At 34.7% G+C, this 23,209-nt stretch overlaps 1 protein-coding gene and 1 long non-coding RNA gene across 2 annotated transcripts; one reads left to right on the top strand and one right to left on the bottom strand.

The window, feature by feature from the left end:
* Positions 1 to 103: 103 nt before the first annotated feature.
* LOC117207792 (NGFI-A-binding protein homolog) lies at positions 104 to 23,017 on the bottom strand. Its single transcript, XM_033448360.1, is given in 15 exon segments — positions 104 to 629; positions 761 to 817; positions 885 to 996; positions 1,159 to 1,229; positions 2,262 to 2,364; positions 5,734 to 5,870; positions 5,873 to 5,932; positions 5,934 to 5,987; positions 6,053 to 6,069; positions 6,072 to 6,263; positions 6,639 to 6,665; positions 6,668 to 6,934; positions 7,159 to 7,296; positions 7,466 to 7,567; positions 21,948 to 23,017. Coding segments are annotated over 15 exon segments (1,758 nt in total). The 5' UTR covers positions 22,261 to 23,017; the 3' UTR covers positions 104 to 521.
* On the top strand, positions 2,362 to 5,778 carry LOC117207794. Its single transcript, XR_004487593.1, has 2 exons — positions 2,362 to 3,209; positions 4,545 to 5,778. It is a non-coding gene; the product is annotated as an uncharacterized LOC117207794 (long non-coding RNA).
* Positions 23,018 to 23,209: the final 192 nt, after the last annotated feature.

Raw genomic sequence — 23,209 nt, 5'->3', positions numbered from 1 at the left:
TTTTTGGAAATTTACAATAATACAAAGTAACTACTTTCATACGTATTTATTAACTTACATAAATCATATGATAATGTATAGATTGCTTTAAAAATACAATACATTGAATAAAAAAGGTTCATTGTATATTTACAAATTTTAGTGTTATACAATACGCAATTATATTTCAGTCAACACACGCTTTTGATTTAAAGAAATTAATAGTATATACAACATCTAAAAGTGTTTTTGTAGCTTAAAATAAGTACAAAGAATTTATTAAAATCAAATAATGACCAGCGCCGTATTTTTTAACATACTTCTGTTGGTTTTATGAAACCCATTGTAACATCTGTTAATTCTAATTTTAAAATAGTTTTTGATGCAAAAATTTTACTTGTGCAGCAACAACCAACATAAAAATTATGTTATAGGAAATAACATGACAATGGTCAAATACATATAATAATACTAATTCTAATACAGGCTGAAACATGTTTCTAAGAATGAGACAACTATGATAATACAATTTTTTAACAATATCACAGCGTTGGTTTTTCGTCTGTTGGTTCTTCTTTTATAGGATGATTACATTCCATTAATGCAGGATTTGCCACAGCAATTATATTATCTCCCCGTGAAGCTATTACCTATATTTGACCAAATTGAAAGCCAAATTAGCATTTACTAGTTATTACTAATTTAACTTGATATCGTTATATATATGTTTCTTCAGAAATTAGTAAATACTATGTATATCAATTTAAATAAAATTTACTACCTTAAGATTGAAATCACTTTCCTTATCTGTATTATCTGCTTCAACTTCATTAGTGTCCTGTAAATAGGACCATTTGTCAACTTGAAATAATTAGTACACATATATTCGCAAAACATTTGCTTACGTGTATCGATGAAGACTCTTCATTTGAAAATGAAAGTTGACTGTCAGAGTCGCTAATCTCCTCGATACTCGCACTGAACATACCATTGTTATTCTTCTTCCTCCAAACTGGACTAAAACAATGCAAATGTCTGAACATCAATATATACTTGCAAAATTAATTTCTTTGCAATTATAAGTCAATAAAATATATATGTGATATTCAAGATTGCAACCTATAAGTATTTTACAGTGCATTATCTACTTAATAATCCATTTGAGCTCAAAGTAATCACCTTGAAGATCTGTGTCTTCTAATTGTTGAGTTACCTATATCCATTTCAGGGCAACGTAGATCCAACTCCTCCTAGAACAGTGAACTGCTACAGACAGTAGAAGTAACAAATATAGCGTAGGAAATGACAGCCAGAAAAAAGCTAATTATTATTATTACTATAGTTAATAACAATTACTCGATATAACTAATATAACAGGCATACACAACTCGTAAGGACACCAGGAACAAAGCATAGAGTCCTAACAAGTGTGGAAGAAAATATTGTATGAATTAATTGTGTTTTAGATAGTAATTTAATTTTTAATATGTTAATACATAAATTAAAAAAATTCTTATTAAAAAAAGCACCTTCTACTTAAGGAAAAACAGTTTCTGAGAAGAATTTTTTTATATGTATGTACATTTATAAAGTATGTAACGTTTTTCTAAATACCTGTTAATTAACAAACATAAGTATACAAACATTTAGTACAAAAGCCATGCATGTTATGCAAAAGCTATACTTGACCTTTTCTGCTTGTGCTTCGCGCGTATATCAACGTAGTGGTAGTTTACGTGTTGCAATTGTTTACGTGCTGGGTGCATAGTTAGTTGTTAGCGCTCATGCGAGTGCAGCAGCTCATTAATATGCCAACGATTCCAGATCAAATCATAACTATGGAATTCCATCAAGGATTTTGTAACGTTTTTTTTTTAGGCTATATATATGATATTTTGTAATATTTAAAAAAATCGTCGATTTTATTTTTGTATAATCATTACTTAGTAATTTCTTTAATTACTGATCATAAAAATTATAAATTGATTCAACTTATCTAATAATTAATATTATGTACGTTACCAAGGAAATTATTTCATAATTTTTCTTATATTAAGTTGTGATTAAATTCTTTAATAAAACGTTTGTTTTAGTGTAATTCTAAATATAATGAAAATTTTTTGGTATCTAATTTTTATGATTATACTATATAATTGATGTATCACATAAGATATGTCATATTCAATTTATATTAAAATCCGTGACTTTGTCCCAAGTTTATAATGATTCTGAACTGGAATCTGTATGTACATGGCTTATTATGATGATCGAGGTGAGCTAACCTGCGTCGCATCTTCATTCTCACCCTCAAGCTCGAGCTTTTGTCGTTTTGTACGATCAGGTTCGTTTTCTTCGCCATTTTCACGTGGCCTTGACACGGATAAGCTAAAGCATTTTAATTATGAATATCATACTTTAATTGGCTTAAAAACTACATGTAGATTTGGCTAACCTTCTATAACACTGTGTAACTTAAAAGTCATCCCTATTTATATACAGCGTGTCCTGTTATTGCCTCTATATAATTTAAGGAGTGATTCTTGACGTCGAAATGAGACGAAAATCAAGAATAAAAAATTGTGTTTTTGATTTTATTTTTTAGCTATTGACAATAAAAAGTCGGCCAGAATATCCTCGAGCAAACTTCCTTACACAAACGAAAGGAGGTCAGCCTAAGCAGCGGAGCACACAGAGATCCTCAATTCGATCGACATATGAGCTGCAGCTCACCTCGTATGAGTCGTAGAAAAGAAAACTATGGTGTTCGGAGAAGTAAACAACCCCGCGCGACGCTTCGCAAAAGAAGTGGTAGTTTAAACATTCAACCTGCTTACTCATGGAAATCCATAAGAACATATCGAAAACTACACTATGAAATTTCCGAATGGAGAGTATTAATGTTACCTCTAATCCTTTACTTCCGCGAGTGTCCACAGCAAAATCACACACGCACCGCGATTGTCCCAGCCGCGAGTGTCCACAAAAAATACAATAGATGTTCGTTATGTCCCCCGTTTTCTTGTAAACAGATCCTGACTCTCCTCTGAAAATTTTGCTGTATTGTGTTTTCATGTGCCCCAGTAGTAAAAATCGAGAGGATTTAAATCTGGTGACCAAGCAGACCAAAACACAGGTTTTCTTCGACCGATCTACCATCCTGTTTCCAAAACAACTGGTCAAGTGTTCTTGCAGTATACGCACTACGCGCACTGCATATACAATACACTCAAGTAAGACTCTAACTTAATATTTTCAGTTCTCTAAAAGTTCCCTTTCGAATGTCGGAATGATTTTGTTCTTCCGAAACTATTCTAGTTTCTTGCTTCAAAATAGCTAAAACATGGCAATGTAGTGATGTAGAGTTTATTCAGGAAGAAAAATTTACGATGCTCATTACCAATGCTTTCATTTTCTTTGTATAACTCGGAATTATTCAGGAACAGTTATTGTTACGCCACGAGGCTTACCACAGTCTAACCGCCGCTCGCGGTCCTACAGTGTCGCAGGCAGATCGTCTTATCTGCCCGCCGGATCATATGCAATGTATCGACGAGCGCATAATTGTCGCCAAGCAGCGAGCTCTAGAAAGGTCGAATTTTTGCCCGTTACGTTTTTCACACAAGAAGAGGCATACGTGATCATAGGCGCGAGCGGTAGCGTGACCCGAGCATACTGGGGGTCGTCTTCCAAATGAGACAAAGAAATCATCGAAAGGCGATCAGTTCCTTCTGACGAGTCAAACGTGACACGTCGAGAAATCTGACGAGCAAAATCAAATAGTCTAACGAATTTATCTAGAGATATCGTGAAGTCGAGTCAGCTTTCTGTAATATATTCATCATATTATTATAAAATATATTATTTTATGTTAACCTGTTAATACAGTGTTACATTCATTGAACCACTTCTGTTATCTTAACCGAAACAGGGGAACGACTATTTCGCGGCGTCGATTAACATAATCGTAGCGAGAATTTACGCCTCTCGCTGACGCGTTTTCCTAGCGACCGCGTCTCTCCACGAACAGTCGTAACAGTTATGATATTTAAGAAGTTCTTTTTGAAAGCAAGGGTACGATAGGAAGCGAAGAGGCTGCATATCAAATGTGTTTAAAAGAACCTATTTTACGCAATCTTCAAAATTTATATAGCTAGAGATTTATTAAATATGCTCATTGGAAGAGTGGGCTTTCTGTTTACCAAATGGGTTTCGGAAATATCTCAATTCTTCAAGCCTTATTGTCTTCGATTTTTATGACCGTAACGTGTTTTAAACGTAGAAAGAAAAAAATTAGAAGAATGCTCTAAGAAAGCTCTAGTATAGAAAAGAAGCATAACTATCGCATTTATTATTTATTTTGAAGCAAACATTGTGACTATATTCGTGGAATAATATAAAATATTAATTTGACATTTTGTAGGAAGTGTGGAAAAACCGACTATAAGTTTTTCGGTAAATATTCACTTTTCATCACAAAATGTCAAAATAATATTTGAAAGTGTTGTATGCAGTGTAACAGTCTTTATATTGTAGCCACATTTGTTATGGAATGTATACATTTGCAGAACTTTCGCATATATACTTTTGCTACGTTGCGGCGGACGGGAATAATGCAAAAGTGTGACGTTTATACGCCGAAAAATATCCCAACAGGACTATATTCAGCGCACAGACATTTTACAATATAGCTCAACGAATATGGGATACCGGCACATTAAAACTTGTCCTATCTGGCATACGAATTCAGTACGACGACGCGGATCTGGGAGATAGAGCACTGCACTGTATTCAACAAAATCCCAATTTGAGTACGAGAACTATTACTGCTGAAAAAGGTGTCAGCAACAGCACCGTATGGCCAGTATTGAAGGAGGAAAATCTACACCCGTATAGCATCCAGAAAGTTCAACAGCTAAGAATGGATGAGTAGGAAAGTCCAACGCGATTCTAATTTTCCCGCCAGAATATTATTTACTGACGAGGCAACGTTTAACAAATGCGCAATTACAAATATGCGTAATGGACATTTCTGATCATAGGACAATCGCGGTGCGTGTGTGATTTTGCTGTGGACACTTGCAGAGGCAAAGGATTAGAGGAAACATTAATCCTCTCTACTCGGAAATTTCATAAGGTGACCTTTGATATGCTCTTATGGATTTCCACGAGTAAGCAGGTTTAATGATTAATCTACTATTTCTTTTGTGAAACGTTGCGCGGGGTTGTTTACATCTCCGAATACCACGGTTAACTTATAGGAGGTAAACTGTCGCTCATATGTCGACTGAATTGAGGATCACTGTGTGCCCCGCTGCTTAGGTCGACCTCCTTTCGTTCATGTAAGAAAGTTTGCAGGGATATTTTGTCCGATTTTTGATTCTCAATAACTAAAAATTGAAACCAAAAACGCAATTTTTGTATTCTTGCTTTTCGTCTCATTTCAGCGTTAAGAATCACTCCTTAAATTATATAGAAACGGTAGCTGAACATTCTGTATATTTATACCTTTTAAATTAATATAGAAAGGATCTGTAACTAGAATTCTGGTTTTAGGAAGATAAACTTTATACATATGTGTATATTCGAAGAAATTAACAAAAAAGGACAATTTTTTCCTAAGAAAATTCACGATACTTATAGTTCTATTACCTATTGCCTTTCGTAATTCTATTACCTACATTAATCTTCAATATTTTCATTCTAAATACTTGTAATAGAGTTAATAATATTTTTATAGAAACTAAAGATACTTACTAATGATTTTTTGAATAATGATACCCAGAATCTCTCACAACGCGTCGGGCCAAAGGAAAAAGTTCATCTCTTCTAGTAAGAAGGGCAGGTACGAACCTGCAAATTTGTGCAGCAGCCTCATTTACTGACACTTCGTGTGCAATGTCAATGGTTTCTCCGGTTTCCTCTTACAGTCAAACCTTCCATAAATTGCTGCATATATTCCGAATTTCTTCCATTCTACGTGGATCACTATCAGGCATAGCCATTACCATCTACAAATAATACGATTACATAAAATTTATGAATCATTTTAAGCACGTACAAAAGTGATATTTACTTCTAAATTTTTGCAAATTTTTTCTTAACATTATGAGGTTTTGGATCAACGGGTCGAATAGTAGCGGCAAGTCTTTCAGCTGCCTCTGCAAGTCTTTGTATTTGAGATTGCAAAAGGGTTGGAGTAGGTTGCGTTGGACTCGCAGGTGCACCACCACCGCCACTAGGACTTGGTGTTGTACCACTACCACAGGATGACTCACATGTCCCTAATGGTATTTCTCCAATAACTCATTTACGCTTCGAAAGTTATTAAAATGTTATTGACCAATCGAGTATGGAGAAATATGCATGTCTTTTGTCTGAAAAATGTGCTATAATTGGTTTGTGTCTGATAATGATAAAGTTTTAAATATACAGATTTCAAACGTCCAGAGAAGACTAAATCCGATCCAATTCATTATACATCGATACAAATTTTTATATTACAGTATTTTATGTATGAATTGAAGCAATCAAATATTTAAATAATTAAATATTTAAATATTTTAATAATATTAAGAACAAAATATATCTTTAATATATGCTGCATCTATTGTTCATAAAACTGGAATAAGAGTAGCAACATTTTTTTTATTTGAAGTATACCTGTAATATACCAGGACTGTGAGAGTATAAGGCAGAGGTGTATTGGGACTTGGACTTTGTCGAAATGTTGTTGAGGCCACTGGTGCTGTTACACTTGTAACGGATACAATAGGGCTAGTACTTCTGGTAATGGTGTTAGATACGTGCGACGAAACATATGGAGTAGGAGTTGCTGTTTGCAAAGTCGTTGTAAAACCTTGAAGATTTTGCACTTGCGGCCTAGGACTCACGCAAAATCCTATGCCAGCAGGAGCTTTACACGCCGTTGTCGGTACAACTGGTGTTTGGAAAAGTGCTATAACAGAATTTTGGTAACTCGATTAATTATTAAACTTTCCGATTTACCGTAACATTAATAATATCTATGTTTTGCAGAATGTAATATATTTTTATTTTTATGGTTTCTTTTATACATATGTCCATATTTTATAATCTTATCATTTTCAAATATTTTGTATAATTGTTTGATAAAATGATTTAGTCAAATGTAAAAAATGATTTGATATTAAGGTACTTTACAAGGATTTGTGAGCCATTCCTGGAGAGCTTTTTGAAGTCTTCTGACATGGAGAGGTTTGCTTGCCATACCAACGAGCGCCATAATTTCCAGAAATTCTTCTTCTCCAGCATCGCATAATTGTTGTACGTCGTCACCACCTAGAATAGTTTGTAAGAAATGGTTCGATCTCTTTAACACGAATTATTTTAAAAGGTTTCCACTATTATATGGTATTTTTTAATTCTTTCTTCAAAACGTCAAAGTTATCGAAAAGGATATTAAGGATTATCGAAAGGATACTAGATATTTAAAAAAGAATTTCTTTACCCATTTCTAAAAGCGTGTCGTAGTAGCTCAACAGAGACGCACGTTGCATCACTCTGTACAGTTGTAGTTCCGCTTCATTTTGAGGTACGGACGTCTGCACCACTAAATGATTCACGTAAAAATTCATTAAAAGGAAACGTTTGACTCGAGTAAAATTTGAGACAATTCTGATTATTTATAATATCGAACAATAAAATTCTAATAATAATCTAATAAATCATTAAACCATCTCATCTGTGATTCAAAGTATCTTTAGAATGGCTAAAATTATTAGAATTTATAAATAAGACAAGTTTCAAATTTGGTCATCTAAAGGACATAGTTTACACCTGAAATCTTCAATCTCGATAGTTTTATGCTATAGTTGAATCAATAATTGTTCATTCTTTCCTATCGCCGATGATCCATACAAGCCTTTAATGTTATCATAAATAACAGAAGAAAAACAATAATATACAACGGACAGAATATTAAGAATATTCTCTATGAAGTCTACAAAGAATATTTGACATAATTCATATTCTTTCAATTGGATGCCTGATGACTCGTCGAAAAATAATTTCCCTGTATCTGGATATATTAGAGGGGTGAATTGATGGTCGACTGATCGATCATTTGGTTGTTGAGTCCGGTTCGGCGAGCTGAGCTCACCTTTGCGGAGGAGAGCTCGCCTCGGACAGTATGCGACAGACGGTCGAGCCGCCAGGGTGTCCGACTAGTTTCTTGCAAATTTCGAGGAACTGCGAGAAAAAGCGGCGTGCACACACGTACAGCGTATAAATTAATACCGGTACCGCTGGCATGGCATCGGACGCCGCTCTTGAAAGAGGGAAGGGAGGGGAACAGGAGAGAGAAAGAGTGGTGTATCCCTCCAGAAAGAAAACCTGTGGTCTGGGTGCGACGAAGAGGAAAGGATAGAAATTAAAACAAAGGGAAGAAAGATGAAACGGAAGATGAACCGAGTACGAAAGGTAGAATGAGGAGGAGGAGGGGGAGGAAGAGGAGGAGGAGGGGGAGAGAAAAAGGGAGATATTTAAGGGATGAGAAGAGAGAGGGCAATGGAGAGAGGGAGAGAAAAAAAAGAGAGCGACAGGAAGCTAGAAGAAGAGAAGAAATGCAGAAGGAGATACGGAGCAATACGGTAGAGCCGGGCCCTGAAAAACCTGGCCGTCAGGTCTTATTACGAACCTAAGGCCCGGTCTCACGCTTATATACACCGACCGAGATACGAGTAAGTCCCTGACAGCAGCGGGGTGACTCGTTCCGCGAGATTTTTCTGACGTTGGCCCCTGCAGCCTCGGCTGAACCCACCAAAGGGATATGTGGATCTTTCTAATGAGGCGCCGATTTCTCACTCCCCCCGCGCGCCCTCTTACGTTCTTCGATGTGCTCACTTACAAAACGATCCGCGTAACGTGCGATGATAGTAAATTATACGGTAAAAGTTCATTTATTTCAATATCGGTATAGATAAATGCATATCTACAATTTAGAGCTACACTTAATTATCCAATTGTCATAGTTCCGATTATGATGCAATATGGGAAATTTTGTTAATTATTATTTCAATTGGTGCAAAAGAATATGTTTCGAGAGTTTACATTGAAATAATGTACATTTTTTTATTCTTTCTAAAACTCCGAATCCTTTCTACATATCATTATATTTTCATATATAAGTCGAATAAGGTTTCATAAGGTAATGTAGAAGTTTCAACAGTTTGGTGTCTTTAACATGTTTAATTGAGATCATTTACCTTCTTTGGAACCTTAAATTTATATAAGAGAAAGAAGTCGGTTGTTATGGAAACTTGTTTGACTGAGAATCGAGAACGAAGCTAGAAGTATAAGCAATATTTACATTAAGATGATATAAAACTAAAAATTTATCGTTAAGATCTAATTATAGAATCATAAGATTATAAGATATCTCAGGATATAAAACGTCATCGCGCTATTTATTTATTATATTTTAATTCAGATTTCCTTTAAGTTTTCATTAACTTTTTCATCTTTCATGTAATTTTTGCCACTGCTTGCCTTTAGTTTTTAGCATTCCAATGTTCTGTTTGAATCTATATTGTTAAACGTCCTCTTTCAATCTTCTTTGTAATTAACTTCTTCGACAAGTACAATTATAACAAGATACCGATAGCTTTCGTACAAAATAAATGGTCAGACTTGCTTTACAGTTTCGAGTGTTTTATGGTCATTCGTTAATTAAACATGAGCGATTTTTGCAGCTGGGTTCGTTCAAACATTCATGAGTCTCTTGATTACACAGAAATCAAACAATAATGCCCATCAATGAGAGTAATTCATATATGATTTACTGTCCATAAAGTATCGAGAGTTATTCTTTAAAAAATCGAACAAATACAAAAAACCATAAAGTTCTGATGGTAACTCTCGTTTCTCTTCGTTCCTTTTCAGCTTCTTTTATTAAAGAGTACCCAGAAAATATACGTGTTTCATAACTTTAATTTATCGGGGCAAGTTGAATAAAAAAATCAATGACTTAAAAATAAATAATTGCGTCGATATTAATTATCTAGCATTAATTCATGAATTGCTATTTTACCTTCCTATATGGCATTTTTTGGAAAAACAGATAACATTACCTTGAAGGGACAAGTACTGGTTACCCATCCCCAAATTTTTAAAATGTTTACTTGTCTATCCTATTTCACTAGTCCTCTTCTATAATACACGAATCCTATTTCGTTATTAATTCGCTAATATAAAAAAAATTAATCTTCTTTGACAGATTTCGATGTCCGTAACTATATTTATCAAAGAATATTTTTTCCACATTGTCATGACGCCTCACAAATCTTCCCATAGCATCGTAACGTAAATCGATATAAGACGAAACAGGTAAAAAATTCAGTTTCCTTTGATTTTCGACCCAGGTCATTCTCATTGTAATCAGGCAATGGTATAGTTCCTCTATCTAGGATCCTCTCACCTTGATCAAGTAGAGTAGCTATACCTCTGACCGACAGTCTAGGACTGGCAGTGCATTTACATAACAACTTTTTTGGCACAGGATAATCGTTTTTGTCGGTAGGAACACGTACGCGAGTCGGAGGCAGAGTCGTCACGGCATAGCATCCAATACTGCGCACCAGGGACGCGCTAAGAAAAACCTGATCCTACCGTGGCCTCCTCAGCCTCCCTGGGAACGATGCGTGCTTGTTGTCTCTTCGCCACCACCGACTTTTCTTCTTTATGCCCACTGTTCACCATCGTTTCGTTGCTTTTCAGCCGACAATTCGTGGATCACACTGTGTTGTTCTGCTATCTTTAGGATTCGCTTCGTCGCTTCTTCTTTTTCCGTTCCTTTGTTTCCCTTTTTATTGTTTCTGCTAGTTTATCATTTGAATTCACCTAGGAATCGTAATTAAATTCGATTCACTATTGGAGTGCTTGGAAGTCGAAATATGATATTAAAGATATTAGGAATATTTAAGAAAAGATTATCGATAGACTGCGGATATTTATGCAGATCCAAATTTTTACGAACATAGCTAAAGAAAGAGAAGTTATACAAAGATTTTTTACTTGATATATAAATACCATATTTTGGATATGTTATATTTATTTTTTTGTTGTCAAATTTCCTATAAGTGCATGAAAACTCGCAGCCCACTTATAAATACACGCGTACTGTCATTATGTCACTTGTTCTGAAGCTATAAACTTTTAGCGAGTTCATATTAATTTGAGATTAAAGAGTTTATTACTCGTATCAATATTTTAAAATTAGTTTTTACTTCGATAAATAGATGAGCAAATGAATAGATACATAAATCCAGATAGACCAACCTGCGTCATCTTAAAACAACTCTCGTTGATTTTCTCTTTTTCTAATCTCTTTGCACAATCGAATCAATAACGAAACCCATTCCTGTATATTGTATATTCAAGAGAGATCAGAAGACAATCTCGAAAGCCTTCATTGATCAGTGTGGCCATTGTAAAAGTGTATGATGTGGAAAAGAGGAAGAAGCGACGAGATTTCCTCTGGGAGCACCATCAAACGCTTCAAGAAGAATCGATAAATTCTCTAACGTAATGGATAAGGACTCGCAGGAGACGGAGAAACATGATGATACTGAGGAATGGGGAGGGATTAAGAAAATAGCCCTTGGATGGAACATACAGTTTGAGCGAACAGAGGTGAGATTCTTGACGTGCATGCCCCATTATTCTATTATATCGTACATACATCATTATATCGTAAAGCATTGTAACATGATAAAATTGACTTTTAAAAATTAATCTGGAATAACAAAATTGGGATCTGTAAGTGTTAAATATTATGGAATAATTTTATTATTTGCAAAGTTCTTTATCCTAGAATTCTACAATATCTAAACTAGGTTTTATTATTTGTGAAATTCATTATCCTAGCATTCTACCATCTCTAGGCTAGGTTAGATAAAATATTTGATCCTAATATAAATGTGATAAGTGCTTAAATAAACAATATAAATTTGTAAACTCTATGCGTTGATAGGGTAACATGTACCGTTTTCGATTATTAATATATCATTAATCTATATTCTTGTCATATGTTGTTTCTATAAATCGACTAAAGTTTTTAAATGCTTTCCATTACTTCCCGTCATTGATTATCCCTTCTAATTAATTACGATTACAAATAATGCTAATAATCTCACATAATGATGAACTAACCGACAGTTGAGATCTCCCATTTTTTGATCTAAACGCCATCCCAAAAACTTCACTTTTGCTTGGTCGAGATCTACGCACAAAAGAAGAACGAGGAAGAGAAGCAACCGAAGAAAAAGAAAAAGAAGAAGAGGAAGAAGAAGAGAAACTAGGAGGGGCTAGGCAAAGAAAGAGGTAGAAGCGGGTTAGAAGCAGCCATCAGCAGATGAGGGGGGTGGTCCAGGGTAAAAGACGTTCGGTTGGACGTGGTAAAGAGAAGAGAGACGAGGGTGAGAGCGAACGAGTGCTATAGCTTCTTTGTTCGATAGCTCACGGTGCGGACGCTCTTCCGATGCTACGCAAAAACGAGTCTAGTTTCTTAGAAGCGGCCGTTCTCGCGCGGCACCACACCAATGCCAGTGGAAGAAGCAGTGGCGGCGGCGGCAGCGCGGCGCGGCGGCAGCAGCAGCAGCAGCAGTAGCAGCAGCGGTTAGTATTTCGCTTTTTACTGGCATTGTAATCAAGGAAGGGTTAGGTGGGTTTTTGTCTAGTGCCTCTGCCGCCGCTTGGACAAAACACCGGACAGATGGACTGAGTCGCCGTTTCGATCCCCCTACCTTACCTTTCTGTCCCTTTCTCATTCTTCCCTTCTCACTTTATCTAGTTCGTGCTAAAGCTTTTCCTCCTGTCTCTGTTCTTCTTCTTCTCGTTCTTCTTCTCCATAGTCTCTCCCCTTGGTTTCTTGGTTATCCCTCTTGGCTATCTCTATCTCACCGAACAGCCCCTCTTTTTATCTTTCTAATCTGCTAGTCTTCGTGCACCACCCTTTCTTCATTCTTCCTTCTTCTTCATCTTCGTTGGGGCTATATCTGCCAGTTTTACCTTACCGTTTTCGTTCCCTACAGTTGCCCTTCTCAGCTCCTCCCCCCGATACATGCGAGCACCAGGCATCGAGCTTCTCTTCTAGGATACTATTTTACTTATCCCCACTTTTTACCTACCCTCTCCTACAGCCGACCAATGGTTAACTCCCCTTCGACGAGCAGGAAGGAAAAAACTAATTTGCTGGTCAACGATCAGGCAACCAGAGAGAGGGAGATGATGCCAGGGGAAAGGACATATAGAATATAGAAGATCTTTTAACGAGGGAAACGAACGATTTCTTCGGCTTAAGTGTTGTGTTTGGTTGTTAAATTACGTATGGATTTTTTATTTTTGACGTTGTCTTAGTTTTTAATTGGAAAAGTTCTTGTGACCGTTGATTGGGCTAATACATTAGTTATAAAAATATTTCTCTCTTGTCCAATAATTTAGTGAAATTTTTATGATTATTGGTTGCAGTAATAACTAACAATGACTTATCCACCAACTTGAACATATATAATCAGCACTCTATCGTATATAATTCGTTCAACCCATTCATTAGCAGAAGTTTCGACCATAGGCATTGAAAGGTCCCTGCGACATTTAAAAATGAGGGGTAGAGCACCATGTGTGTCGAAGGAGGCAGGATTAGAAAACATATTGTAAATCGGTATTTTCGGGGGTAGCAATACCTCGGTCGAATTGAGTTGATTGGTTGAGCATCGTTTTTAAGCTCGTAGGGTGGGGCCTGAATTCCATCCTTCTTGCAATGGCCAACCTCCGTCGCTTTTCCATCCCCTACTGTTTAAAACTTCTCTCCCTCCCTTAGGTGCATTTTAAAGTATGGTCGACTGATTTTGTGCCCGCATGCCGCGCCATCGAGAAAAAACTGGCAGTCCGTTAAAATTGCAAAACATCACGACACGTAATCTTTATTTGGTGGCGGCACGAAGCGGGATGAAATCTCCTCGTCGTTGCTGGGAACGGTTAAGCTGTCGAGTACGATATGCTATTTAACGTGTTTCATTGACATTATTAACCCTTCCACGGTGCGTTCAAAGTATTTAAATTGATTTGTATACTTTTATACAGTTATTATAAAAATATATTATATTAAAGTAAATATATTCGATGTATTCAGTAATACTATAAAACTAGATATATTTGATAATAAAGTTAACTGCTATGTAGTTTTAACTATTAATTAACTAATATAACTTAATATAAAGTTTTTGTATTATATTGCAGAATCATTTGCAGAATCACTTTATTAAATGTTAGTAAAATTATTGTAATATCAAAGTTTATTATTCATAATCTAATAATATTAGTACACGATAGAATTTGGAAGAAGTTAATATTTCAGGAAAAGTATATCAAAACCAAAAATAAACATTCACCAAGGTTTGAATAATGTAAAAAGGAATGAAACGAAATATGAAAAAAGCGAATTATAAAAACAGCTGTGACGTATGCTCGCATCGTATGTGTTGAAAAAAGTAAAGAAACTCAAAATGAAATATGCAAAAAGTTAAATGATTAATGTAAATTAGTAGAATATGTTTTTAAAGGACTTTGTTTCAACATCATGTATTGCAGGAAAGATTTTGATATTAATAAAAGTAATTGCACTCAGCTATTAAGAATATATATATTGATAGCTAATTATCACAAAAAAATTTATGCGATAAACACGAAATTTATTTTCTTTTCTTGCAACATAGGTAATTACAGATTCATCCAGTCGAACAACTTTATCGCTCGTAAATGTACCCGATACTTAAAAGACACTCAATATATTATGTAAATTAGCTAAATTCGATAAATATATTGGTCTAATAAATATACGATTTGTTTTTTAATTTATACATTTACATTCACAATATTCTTAATTTATTCTCATAAGCACTATTGAATCTCTGATATATTTATGATTATTTGAATATATTTAACGCAGTGGTCATGACTAAAAATTAAAAAGAATACTAGAAGTACATATGCGTGCAAATATTAACTGTTTTTTAACAGACGTTTGATAGTGAAATGAATAAAATAACAATTGTATCTGACGATTCGAAAAATTCTGGTTTGATGCATTTCTTTGACTTGGCAGAAAGTAACCGGAACGGAAAAGAAGATACTTAATCTAAGTTTCTGTTCGGAGAAACGATGACGCGGCCGCGTAGTATGGCGCAAAAATAGACAATCCCGACCAAGAAATAAAATGCAGAAACTCACGGTGAACAAAATGAAAGAGTTCGGAGGTCGACCAAAAAGATCGGCGTCCACGTAGCGAAAACAGATTGGATAAAAAGTCGCGCGACAGGCTTCCACCGAATAAACAGGATAAATCTGGATTCCTTCGCAAATAGCGATGAGTTTAGCGATATACTTGCATGATAATCGTTTTTGCACCATATCCTTCTACCTGAATGCAACCCAACTAACTGAATCGACATTGTGAATGCAACTGACCGAACGTTTTAGTAATACATAATAAAAAGCATCTATACCTAATTTGTTCTAATTATTGCACGTGGATAGACAAAATATTCAGAATATTCAAAGCAATTCATTTTAAAAAGATTGACAGGAATCTTTTTTAAACAGATCGACAAACTTATTATATTATAATCGATAAAAGTATAATTATTCATAACTATTTATTTAACTTGATAAGTAAAGAAGTATGAATGTTTTTCCGTGAATAAAATAATAGGAGAATAAATGAGTTGTTTAGCAAGCGTTTTTAGAGGATGGGAAAGATATACTTAAAAGAATCAAATGGAAATCTGTTTAGAAATAGTTGTAATTATGGAAATGCAATATTTGTAGAAATGGATAAAAAATAATTGGGTTTGATTAATGACAAAAGATTATCTGTTTCATGTCTCATTAATACTTGTGATATTGTCTGTGAACATTTTTATGAAAATAAGTAAAATATTTAATTTGGACTAACCGAATTTTTTGGGTAATAATTAAATATTTTAAATCAATGAATATTGTTAATATTTCCTAATATTATAATATCAATATACCATTAAAAGACCAATCTGCAGATAAATGAAACAATGAAATTAATCTTTAATACAAATATAAAAGAATGTAAATATTAAAAAATAACGTCAATTTAATTAGAACATTCGCTTTCTATTTATTCAAAGGTAATATAAAAAATGTCTAAATCTCGTAAACCTTGGGAGAAACGTTCCCACGGGCATCCTGTGAATATAGAATTTTTTAGTAAGTTTTTTCTTAGGCCCAGTGAAGACGAAGCAAAGGGTTATAAGCAAAACATCAAGGGCTAATTTTTTTTTAAATGAGAGCGTTCGCCACTTTCTGGTCACATGCATACAACCTTCGCACGCAACATTTCAACTTCTGGTCTTTCTTTTACCTCACATTTACATTACTTTTTCGCTAGACAATGTAATGTTATCAATAAAAAATTAGGATATCATAGAGATTGTATTGTAATGAAAAATTGTGCGTGTAATGAAAAATTAAGTTGCGTTATCTTTGAGTATGCTGAATTGAAATCATATCAAATGTTTGAATTAAAATTATGTTTATATTATCTCAGACTAGATCAAGTAAAAGAATTACTGCAAATGGCGAAACGACCATCATAATCTTCTGATCTAAAATAAGTGGTAAAACATATTATATCATATTTCTGTAAAGTAAATTAACTCAAATAGTCAAATAATTTGTTCTAACAATCATAAAGCCGTACACATACGAAAAGATGTAATAATAACAGCAATAACAATGTTACTTCTTTCGCTAAAAAAGAACCAACCAAAAAAGTAGAAAAAAAGCAACTTTACGGTTTTCCCGTGTTCATCCAACTTCAACAACATTCCAGCCGCAACGTAACACGTCGTCCAACAAAAAGAAAGACGAGCAAACGAACCAAGTGTACGCGTACGTATACATATATGTACGTTTCCCGCTACCCAGCCGCTCTTCTTCTCCCTTGGATCGCAAGGTTGAAGACTGATAAAAACTCAGCAGAAAAACTTCTCTATCATAGGGTTGGAGGGGGATACCAACGGGGCTGAGGGTGGAGGGAAAAGTGGTGGAAGCAAAAACAGCCTGAGAAAAGAAGAGATCAGATATAACGTCGAGGAACCCACGGGGAAGAAAGAGGGAGCACACGGTTCCAATAGAAGAGAGGAGGAAGAGACAAAGAATTCTTTCCGAGCTATTTGTTTTTTTTCGTTCGTTTTCTGCCTCGTTCTTCTGGGTCAGGCTTCTTCCGAGTTTTTTTTTATGCCGTCAGACTGATGGAAAGGGTGACGATATGCATATGTTTGAGGCGGAGGGCTGGACCAGTGAGTCCGGTTGTATCACTCGGGAGGATCAACGTATATTTGTATATATTTTATTCTAGTTAGGTTCTTCATGGGAGTGTTAGATCGACAGGTAAGGCAAGGACGCGACCGCGCATCACTTTTTGGGATTAAATCTTTTAGAACAAGAAGGGATAAAAAAACGAAAGAGTATGGGGATAGGAGTACGAGAGAAAATAAGAGGGATTTAAGCGTACCCCTCACGGTGGTAGACTGAAGAATTTCTTGCCTGTTAATTTATTCGCGAACGAGATAAAGGTCGGATGGATTCCTTCCTTGTGGGAATATTCTGAATATGTACTTCGTTCTTATGAAGGACCGAATGGCTTACGAGTTTTGATAGACAAACCGTTTTCTAAGCGATTGATTGTCTTTGGATAGAAAGGAATATTTCTTAATCCTTGACTGCTATGGTGAAATGAAAATAACTTTCTAGCAAGGCTTTGAGGTATAATCGAATGTAAAACGTAAATGTGAATCTTTCTAGGCAAAAATGGGGCTCAGTCTAATTCAAAATTACCGAGCGTGTCGCATTTGAATACCATCTGTAAAACATCTTAAGTATTTCAAAAGCCCATATTAACATTTAAGAATTAAGTTCAACTTAAGAACGGAAATTTTTGTACGCTATATAACTAGATATGATACTAATTTTATCAGGTGTTCAACTAAATATGTCAATGACTGTATTATAGAGATAGTGAATTACAATATGGAAAATGATTAATGTATCGTTAAAGAAAAAAGGTTTCATATATTTTATATCATACTCGGTATAATAGGAATTCGTTTCTAGCATTTTAAATGTCGGATCAATATAAATATTAGCAACGTATACGCAGCTGCTTATTCTAACGAGCTCTTTCATTCCGTTTGTGTACTCTGCACGTCTTCTGAACGAGTTTTCTGTGCATACCTCTGTTCCCGACGTTAAAGAGATGCCTGAATGTAATCTGAATACGATCAAGAAATTGTGCGATCCGTGGGTGGATGCACTCGAATGCGGGTTAATTCGACAAACCGGAACGAGAACTAGAGCGATTTGTGAAGATACGGTGATATAAAAGAACATAACCCTTTTTTCTGTCCAATCCTTTGAAAATGAAAATTGTGTTGCTGAAAATTTAAATAAGAAAGGTAATAAAAAATTAGAAGGTAGAATTGAAAGTGTCATTTTAATGATTCTTATTTATGGCGAGTTTTAATCTTTCAATTTTCTAACACAAATTTAAAATTTAATATTTTAATAAGAAATGAAGGTAATAAATGCAAGTATGTATATCTTTTCATCTTTGATTACGAATATTAATTAAAAATAATAATCATCTTTTACAACACTGGGAATTATACAAAAATAATATTATTATCTCAAAAATAAAATTACTTAATCGATCTTAATTTTTCAATCATCGATTAATATTTATATCTGCTTGCTTGAATAAGGAACAATTAGGTGCAATTAAAACATCAAAGTTTTCTTTTACGACCGATATCAGAAATTATTAAATTTTATTTTCGCAATTGTTAATTGAAGGACACCATATATGCACGACATGGTATCAAAGGGATAAAATTAAATATGTTTTGTTTATGATAGAAAGAAAGGAGATAATCGTAAAATAAGAAACCGGGCAGGTTTGGGAATGCGAGCTATGGCTGCTATCGTAAAGACGTTTAATTTGAAAAAAATTCTTGGCTCGATAAGTTCTAAGTAAGCGCGGGAATCCGGCAAACTTGCCGCAAAAAGTTGAAGATTTTTTGTTAAGTTGCATAGCGACAGAGCAGTGAGCAAGTGGCTGTTTTTACACGAGTTTCGGCCTCAAATTTATAGCGCGCCAAATTATCCCGGTGTTTCGAATAGGCCGCGACAGGCATGCTAATTCTAAGCAAACGGTCATTCAGTTCGTTTGAAATTAAAACACGAAAACGTAGCGTCGCGTTCCTCCCATTACTTCGATAGGACAGAAAACTAAATAGTAAAAAATATAGAAATAAAGAACAACTTAGGTTAAATCTAAAAACAAAAGACAGACTTAGCCTCTCTATTTCTCGAGAATTATAAGTCGTTCGTATGACGAAAAAAGGTAAGTATGTATGTACTGTGGGACCTCCAGTATGCGAAGATTTACTGTTTAAATGTTCTATTACTATTATGCGGACAATGCGTATTTCTTTCCTCCAATAGTGCTTTATTATCAAAATAAATGTGGACGTGTTGTACATCAATAGCAAAAATTAACAAAATTAATTAATAAAATAGTTAAAATTTATAAAAATTATTGTCTCATTAAAAAATTTAAACAATAAAAAATTCATACTATTACTATCACTATTACTATTACATTTACTATTGTAACAAAAACCTAACTACATATTATAGTATAGTATAATAAAAAAGTTAAACGTTCTTTTCTTGTCCAAAAATCTTTATGCCTTTCGATCATTGCTTTAGGTAATTTTGATTTTTTACTCTTTATGAGAATAACAAGTGTTCTAGAATTACAGACACATAAATAATTAAAAAATATTACATTTACATTATACCTTACTCTTTGCAATTGTTCTTGCATTATTCTTTTTGAAATATCAGATAGTAATTACGAGGGAATACAAATGTTTAGTAGAATATTACACACATTATTATATATATATCGAATAACAATCCGAAGAGTTCGAAGATTTCTCAAAGATGAAAATTAAAACTTCCTTATGCAAACAATCATATCTTTCCATTAACTGAAATACTAGAAGTTCTTCAAAACGCAAGCATCGCAGAAGCAAATAAGGACCAATTCTTTCTCCTCTAATTTCATATTTAGGAATTACTAAGCAATTTCTAATGCGTAAGGCCGATTCGATTCGTATAATAATTCTCTTCGATGTTTCGACACGAGGCAAGATAAGGGAGGGAAAAAATGGAGCAGAAGAAGCAGAAATTGAGAAAAAGGCAGAGGAAGGTAAGAAAAAGAGGAAGAGAAAGGGAGTGGAAAAAGAAGGAGCAGCCATTTGCAGCCAGTGGACCAACTGCCGTCTTCGAGAGATATCCTCTCTCGCAATTTCAACTTTCGGAGAAACGTCAGGCAAAACCGCGAAACCAGCGCTTTTTTACCATTTAGTCTGCAATGGTCAACTCAGCGCTCGCGATCGCCTTCTATACTGTTATATCCTCCTCCGTTGGCTGTTTCGTCTTGTAAGAAACTGACAAAAACCGTTCTCGCAATAGTTGCTCACCAATGGCGGAAGAAAAAGCGTCTTTTTGCACGGCGCGACGCTTTTTGTCCGCTTCCTGAGTCATGCCTCTTCCTACCCAGAGTAGACAAAGCACATACACTATGCGCGTAACTGTGTATCTTTGCGCTCTGTATACGTGTATCTCACAGATCGTAAAAATGGAACTTTTTCAGCGAGGAAATTGAGATATATAATATCAGGTTAGGCAAGGGATAAATAATTGTAACAATCGAGATACTGTTGGGTTATTACGGCGATAGACGTTCGTTTTTGTAATATCCGTAATTATAATTAATAATAATCGTATTTTGAGGTGAGTTGCAGTAGATTATACAAAATTAATTTCTGAGATAATTTAGGGATTTTGCAATATGAATGATGAAGTTTGCTCTTGGTATGTATTAGGAAAGTTAATTATAATAACTTGAGTGATACTAATATAAGTACTTACATGTGTAATATTTTTATCAGAGAAATAAGAAACAATTATCCTTTTTTATCAATAATTATTAATTGATTAATGCCTTTGAAAAATTCATTACTTCAAGAGTAACAAGTTTTTTTTTAAAAGATGTAAGTAAACGGCGAAAAGAAATAAAAATTGAAATAGATAAAAATGCATGAATACTAATGAATATTTTTATTATTAAACGATGACGAAAAAGTCAAATTTACATGAATTATAAAGATTCAAAGGTGCAATGACTTATCAGCCATTTATTTAACAATAACATATTGTTTGAATAAGTTAATGCAATTTGCTTTGATAAATCAGTAAGAGTCAATTTTTAGAAAATCTTTGTTTTGGTATTTAAAGAAATATTAAGACTATGTTTACAAATTTGCTACTTATAATTAATATTTACCAAGCAATCATTCAGGCATGTCAAGCTATTGATACTAAACACTATAATACTGTAAGAATACTATTTACGACAGTGATTAGACTAACGGTGTATTTATATAAATAAAATAGTATTTGTGAAGTATCTCGGTACTCGAATTTAAAAAATTATAACATAATTACATAAATTACAAAGAAAGTACGGCATCAGAAGTTAATTGAAACCGATGCGATCATTTTCTTAATCATCAATTTTGTCCAAACATGTTACAAACAAAAATTTAAATTTACTATCATTTTTCTGTTTTAGAAGAAAAACAAGATAACCTTACAGAAAAACAATTAAGAATGAACATTAACTTCTGTCAATATTTGCATGAAAATCTAAGCACATACCAATAAATCTATTTAAGTACATAAGCATATAATATCATAATCTCTGAAAAACTATGAAACATTTGACATTTAAACACATAAAAACCATAAATTTAATATAGCTAGAAACTTACGCGTGCCGTTGATGTTTCTGCTGAGTATCTTGGGCACAGCAGCGGTGACACCGGAAACGGATGGAACAGTAGGGACAGTAGGGATAGTGGACAGCACGGCAGCAGGCTGCTGATGCTTAGTTGGCGGGCTCGCCACCACGACCACGGGATTCTGTATGGTGCAAGTGGCCGAAGTCAGAGCACCAGAACCACCGACACCAGTAACCGTGTTGGTCGGCGCCGATGCCACTGGAGAAGATGTACCAATACCGCAGCTTGTTGTTACCGCCGCTGTCGTCTCCTCCGGCGTAGGTCCAAGCACACGATTCTCCATTTTCAACTGTTAACTCCACTTTCCGTTCTTTCCTCCCCAAGAGGATCGCACCGAGGCGTTACCTCCCACGATACTCACTCACTGCACTCGAGCAACAATGTTTGACGCATTCAAAAGTATCAAAAGATGTATACATTTATGTTATTATTACATCTCCAGCACGAGGAACACGTCATAAGACAATGTTAGTGAGAATTGTTCGAGCAAGTTGAATGATTATATTTTAACATTATCGACTGATAGGCCGGTGAAAGTGTAATAGAACGATTAAATAAAATAGCGAGGACACCGAACGATTAAGATAACGAAGATACCGGTAAAAGTGTAAAGAAAGATTATCAGCTAAATATGAAAAACATTTTTAATATCTAAAAAGTAAAAAAAAGAAAAAAAGGAATATAAGTTGTACTCTTATAAGCATCGATGGAATTGGTGGCACTTGGAACGCGTGTGAGTGTAATCGTGCAAATCAGTCTAATACAGTAACTTTCTATGGAACAGTTATTTGTTAGATATTCATCTCCTTCAGAAGCACCGATAGTCTTTTTTTAATGCAATTGCGTAAACTTATCGAATACGTGTGTGTATGTGTTCTTAAATTAGTATTATTGTTAACCGAGAGAAGCAAATAAAATAAAGGAGATCGTGCTAACACTTCGAAAAGCAGCAGCGAGACACTTAGAACGATGACGCAGTGCACATTGCCGGCCATCGAGTGATTCCACTACGTGTCTGTGCTATGCCCCCTCTACTCAACTACACAACGTGCAATATTACCCCCACCACTGCCATATTCACGTGCGGTTATCCCTTCCTTCAACGATTCCCCCACCATCTTGAGACAATGAGAAACGATGGACACTACTGCGTTAACCAGAGTACGTAAATCTCAAATTCTTCCGCTTCCCAATTCCCACATTAAGTAAATAATAAATACATTTGTCTTTTT

Source organism: Bombus bifarius, unplaced genomic scaffold (assembly GCF_011952205.1).
Source record: "Bombus bifarius isolate JDL3187 unplaced genomic scaffold, Bbif_JDL3187 scf7180000008046, whole genome shotgun sequence".
In the NCBI taxonomy this organism is placed as follows: Eukaryota; Metazoa; Arthropoda; class Insecta; order Hymenoptera; family Apidae; genus Bombus; species Bombus bifarius.
Note: the sequence above shows the minus strand (reverse complement) of the source record. Positions and strands in the feature narration are given on the sequence as shown.